A 6,225-nucleotide genomic window follows, 5' to 3' on the forward strand; every position below is an offset into this window, starting at 1 on the left:
TTCATTCATTAACAGGAAACATTAAGATTGTAATGATTTAGTGGTTTAATTTAAAGTTTATGATTAAGATGATAATTATGATTGACCAGTTTGAAAAGGGCTAATTGTTTATAATAAAAAAAAGGGAAAAGGTAATAATCAAATTTGACGTTATAATGATTAGTAAATAATAAAAAAAAAGGTTATCATAATAATGATGAGAGGGAGAGATGATGAAGATGATTAGGATGAAGATGAAGATGAAGTGGTCAACGATCTCTATCATCTCCATCCTCATCTTTTCATCGATATCCGTGTGTTTCCCTCCCTCTTTCACCTCCTCCTCCTCATCATCTTCATCTTCATCTTCATCTTCATCCTCCTCCTGAAGGTTCAGTTGAGAAGAGTAAAAAATTGTTTGTATACAAGTTTATCTTCATCTCAATTGGAGGAAGATGATGATGATGATGATGGGGAAGGTTAGCCCCAAGTTTAAGGTGAGTGGGTCAGTGAGAGAGAAAGAGAAAGAGGGAGATAGAAATTGTGATGAAGATGAAGAGAAACAAATTTCAGAATAATTTGTTATAAAATGTTGGGGCAAAAGTCGATAGATACTCATTTGAAACATATGATCGGAACGCAAGGTTAGTCTTTAAATTTGGACCTAATTCACTTTCGTTTGACTTTTTTTTACCGTTAGTTTGATTTTCACCATTAATTGTGTCAATTGTGTCAATTAAACAGCGAATTAGTTTTTAATTATCTTTCTCTCTCTCTCTCTAATAATTAATATAAAATCTTCTTCACCCTCAATCAAAATGGGCGGAAAAAAGCCCAACATGGTAAGTTTTAATTTCTAATTTCGATTCTGTTTTATAATCCAATTGATTGATTGATTTTTCTTTGTTTTTTTGTTTGTGTCAAATTGGATCAAATTTAGACGAGAGCTTTATTATTATGTTTCCTAGTCCACAATTTAGCTGTTAGCTTAGTACAATCAAAGGAATACTCAGATCCAATTAGTTCTGGATATTCAGTGGCTTTACCTTATTCTTCACCATCATCATCTTCATCATCATCATCATCAGCAACTTCTTCATCATCATCTTTAATTGCTTCATCATCTTCTTCAGATTCATCACTATCATCACCATCATCTTCATCTTCTGGTATTGATGAACTTCAAAGTGCTGCTCAATATCAATCACCAACCTACACCAATGGACCAGGGGTCAATAGTGTCGCCTCTTCAGTTTATTCTGGTGTTGAACCAATGGGTGTTTCTGATTCACAAAAACAGAATTACAACAATTATGGTTTGATTCAACAACCACCGCCTCAATTACAATACCAAAACCAATACCAACAACAACAACAACAACCAATTTATCAACCATCAAATTACGGCGAAAATCAGAATCAACAGTATAACAATTACGATCAACCCCAACAACAGCAATTTAATTACGGTGAAGGAAGTGGTTACAATCGAGACAATTCAAACTCTCAAAACTCTGGCTCTCAAAATGGCAATAAGAAAACCGTTATTCTAGCAATTCCTGTTAAATTGGCCTTACAAATTCCCGAAAATAAGAATAATAATAATAATAATAATAATAATTATGGTAAATATTAAATTCTAATCCAATTTTTGATTGTCTTTTCCATCAAATTACTTGATACAATTTTCTTTCTATTGTTTCAATATTGTTTTATCTCCTTGTTCACCTTAGATGATAAACGCCAGCAAAGTCAATCCAATTCCCAATCAGCTCAAAGTTACTCAAGTGTTGGAAATAACAATTCACCAAATTATCCACCTCCTCGTGCTTATGATGGTATCAAGGGAGGTTATAGTGATAATGGTGCTAACGATCAGCAAAAGAACAACGAATATCGAGCTCCAGTTTACAATCCACAATCATCTTACGAAAGTTCAAATTCTCCATCTCAAAGTTATTCATCACCTTCATCTTCATCTTCATCATCACTATCCTCATCTTCATCCTCTGGTAAAAGTTCATCATCTCGAGATTCAAATCAATACGATTCTCAACAGAAAGATGAATATAAAAACTCTGGAATCTCATCTGGAAATTATCCTTTTGTCCAAACGAAAGAATCAAATCACAAGAGTAAATCATCACAATCGTACGGAGGTCAATCAGATTCTAATTATGGTTCTAATAAAGATTCGAGTAACGATAATGAGGGTTTCGATGATAATGAACAACAAAGTTACGAAGGTTCGTCAAAGGGAAGTGATTCTTACAAAGGAAACAGTTATAACCAAAACAAAGATGATTCTTATTCATCTTCTCCTGGTTCATCTTCCTATGATGATGATAATAATGATGAATCTTCAGGCTATTCAAAATCTTCGAAAGGTAGTAAATCAAAATCATCTTCATCATCCTCATCACCATCATCTTATTCTGATGGTGATCCAGCTAATTATGAGAAATCAAAGGTCAGTGAATATCCTTCCCTGACAAGTTCATACGATGGCGATCAAGACGATTGGCAATCAGGTTATTCTGGTGCTCTAAGTTCAGGTAAAAGTGGAACCAAGGGAGGAAATAAGAATATCAAATTTGACCTTTCCTCTTATTCCAACGAGGATTCAAGCGATGATTCAGATTCTAAGCCCGATACTGCATCAATTAAAGCAGCTCTTGCCAATTATGGTTCACTTAAGGGTAGCTCATATGATAGTAATTCCGGTTCCTCTGGAATTAAAGTAATCAATGATTATTCAGCTCTTAAAGATTACGATGGTTACAAAGATCTTAGCTCATTATCTTTGGTAATGGTGGTGGATCAAAGGATTACGGTACTTCCTTGAAGGATCTTTCCTCTCTCAAGGATTATACTTCAATGAACAAAGATCAGCCCAAGAAATTTGGTTCTTACGATGGTTCAGATTCTCTTGACGATTATGATTCAGGTTCATCTTCATCAGGTCACCTTAATTCTGGTCTATCATCATATTCAACTGGCTCAGATTCGTCCATCTCATCTTACGATTCATCATCATCAGGTTTATCCTCTCTTCGTCCTTCCAAATTTTCCATGGACGATTCTTCTTACAGTTCACTCTCTTCCGGTTCTTCATATGGTTCCTCTGGATCAAATGAACCATCATATGATATCTCATCCCTTTCCGGTTCCTCTTCATTAGGTGAATCTTCATCAAGTGGATCAAATTATCCATCAAATGATGTCCTCAGCTCATTGGGTAAAAATCCGTCAACATTTACCGTTTCCGATGCTGTTAATTTACCTGAAAGTGTTTCATCTTACTCAGGTTATTCACCATCACAAATGAACTTATCTCCATCTTATGGTTCATCAGCTGATGCCGCTGTTGCTGCTTCTGCAGTTGCCGCTGCCACAGCTTCATCATCACCTTCAATTCAATCCTCAGGCTTACCTCTATCACCTCTCAATGGTGATGGTTATGGTTCAAGTCCACCTCTCGATCTCTCCTCTCTCTATGGATCCATGATGAAATCATATTCCTCTCCCTCCCTGTATCCCTCACCACCCAGATCTCCAATGCCAATTCCTTACCATCTACCAGGTCAAATTCAAATCCACGCTCTTCACCCTTACCAAAACGGAGCAGCATTTGCACCAGCACTTCCAGGTCGCCTTCCACCCTACGGAATAATGTTCGGTAAACCAAACAACAAACCACCTCCACCACCACCATCAAAGCAAAGCTCAAATCCTTGCAGAGGATTATCATCAGTGACATCACCTCTCGCCCTGTACAAGGTAAAATTTTAATTCTATCAAATAATCAATCAAATAAGATTACAAAATATTTATAAAGTTTATCCAAGAAAAAAAACTAATAATAATAACCAAGAAATAAGATAAAGAAAAATCCGTATCACTAATCCATCTTATCAATCAATTGAAAAAAATTATACTAAACATTGAAAACAATCAAATTATCAAAAAGTTTCATATATTTATGAGTAGAAATGCCCACAGGGCAAAAACAAACAAAAAACAATCACCAACAAGTTCAATTCAGGACAATAAACTCATGACAAATGTTATATTTATAAAGACAGTTTAACCTTAAAAACAACAACAATCTAATAATGATAATGATAAAATGATGATGATTATAAATCATATTAATAGCAATCAAGTAGAAAAAGAATGATAGAGAAAAAAGAATCAATCAATTTGATTATCATCATTAGATTATCATGATGAAGAAAAAAAAACAACAACAGAAGATTCAACAAGAAAAGGGATCAGAATTTATCGTTAATTCCTGAATTTCTTATTCTCTTTCTTTCTCTCTCTCTCTCTCTCTCTCTCTCTCTCTCTCTCTTCAATTCAGTGTCTCCAAGGATTATCGTCAATCAGTTCTCCAGGTAAATTCAGTGCTACTTCACTTCTCAGTTCATTATATTCATCAGGCTCATCTCCGGCTAAATTCATTCTGAAACCAGGTAAAAGTTCAGGTCTTCTTGGAGGTAAGTTATTCTAATCTACTAATTATCCTGGAACAACTAATTAACTTTGCTGTTTACCTTTTTCTTAAGGTCTCCGTTTATCATCAGCCGCATCCAATTTATCACCAACCATCTCAGCCCCACCTTCATCATCATCAAGTAAAAAAACCTCATCATTTTCATCCCCATTCAAATTAGACAATATTTTTGGTCAAGTTTTTAAACTCCTTTGAGTTTAGCATCCTCATCACTAATCATCTCTCTCTCTCTCTCTCTCTCTCTCTCTCACTCTCTCACTCATATAAACGTCAAATTAAATCATTAATTGATTTTTAACTTGGTCGAAACAAAAACTTTTTTTCATTTTGTCTAATTACAATTTGCCAAATTAAAGTAACTATCATTTTGGACGCTTAATTTAATTGAATCAATCTAATTGTCAAACCATTGATTAGATTGATTATTTTGTTAATCTTTTTGTTTTTTGAACACAAATTCAAAATTTATTATTCAATATTTTGGTTTAATCAACGACCCACCCTGAAAGTCAAGTTGATTTAATTGTTTGTAAACTTTGTTTTCAAAGTTTCAATTAAAAGTTAAATCAACTTTACCCCCAAATAATCAAAGGTAATCAAATCTAATTGTAACTATTAATATTATAAATCGTTGTAATTAACTTCTGATAATAATAAAATGATATCCATTCAAATTTGTTTGCTTCAACTTTAATTCATTACCTTAATTTACCTTAATCACTTGCAATTAGCTAATCATAAACAAGATTATCTAAATATATATATCTAGATATTAATACACTTAATCTGGTTGACCTTATAGTGACCTGGATACAAAGTTTAATTGAGAAATTAGTTAATCACTTTGAGTGAAACTGATTGATTACTTGATTATATTATCTATTTGATTAGTTGTCAAGTTGATCAGTTGATAATCAAGTAAATCATTTTTTATATTTCATTATTTTGAATGTTAATTATTTTCACCATACAAACAGAAATGATAAAATAAACCAAATTAAGTTAATCAACCATTTAAATGGTTAACAATTTATAAATAAAGTTGAAGGTTACGTTTAATTATATTAAAATTAATGTTGTTGACATAAATGAGTTTACTGAGCAATCAAAGTTAATTGTGAACAGTTAGCAAGTTAAATCATAACGGAACCACAAAAAAATTAAGCTACAATTAGTCAACGTTAACCATTAACCTTGACCAATCAATTTTAATTTACTTTATTTAACCAAAAAAAAGTTAAATTACTTTGTTGATTTGGTTAATTTTAATATAGTCACACAATTTACGCTCATGATTAGCAATTTAAAGTGACAATAATGATACAGAAATAACTTTGATTATTTGATTCTTAATTGTTGATGATTTATATTACAATTTAAAGGAAGAAAAAAAAATATAATAAAAGTTAATCAATCTCACTTATTTTATTAATAATTTCCTTTGATTTATTGGTTAATTTAGCAATTATCAACTATCAACAAGGTAAACAATGATTTATCCAACTAATTAAATCTTAATCCTAACGCCTGGAGGTGAATTGGTGGTGATTTAATTTCCAAATCTGGTGAATTAAGATTAAGATTATGAGGTATACACTTTCAATCTTAATCAAAGCAACAATTTAGGTCTTCTAATATCATCATGATGATTCATTAAATTTTATTATTATTGAAAATGAAACAATCATGAGATAATCTCAACATGATTAAGATGAGATATAATCAAGTAA

At 32.3% G+C, this 6,225-nt stretch overlaps 1 protein-coding gene across 1 annotated transcript; it reads left to right on the forward strand.

Annotated features, from left to right (window-relative positions):
- Positions 1-434: 434 nt before the first annotated feature.
- Positions 435-5,184, forward strand: LOC128387428 (sericin 1-like). Its single transcript, XM_053346625.1, is given in 6 exon segments — positions 435-821; positions 920-1,604; positions 1,713-2,785; positions 2,788-3,759; positions 4,343-4,478; positions 4,548-5,184. Coding segments are annotated over 6 exon segments (3,033 nt in total). The 5' UTR covers positions 435-797; the 3' UTR covers positions 4,691-5,184.
- The last annotated feature ends 1,041 nt before the right edge of the window (positions 5,185-6,225 follow it).

This window comes from Panonychus citri, unplaced genomic scaffold, assembly GCF_014898815.1.
Source record: "Panonychus citri isolate SS breed McGregor unplaced genomic scaffold, ASM1489881v1 Contig00090, whole genome shotgun sequence".
NCBI classification, from domain to species: Eukaryota; Metazoa; Arthropoda; class Arachnida; order Trombidiformes; family Tetranychidae; genus Panonychus; species Panonychus citri.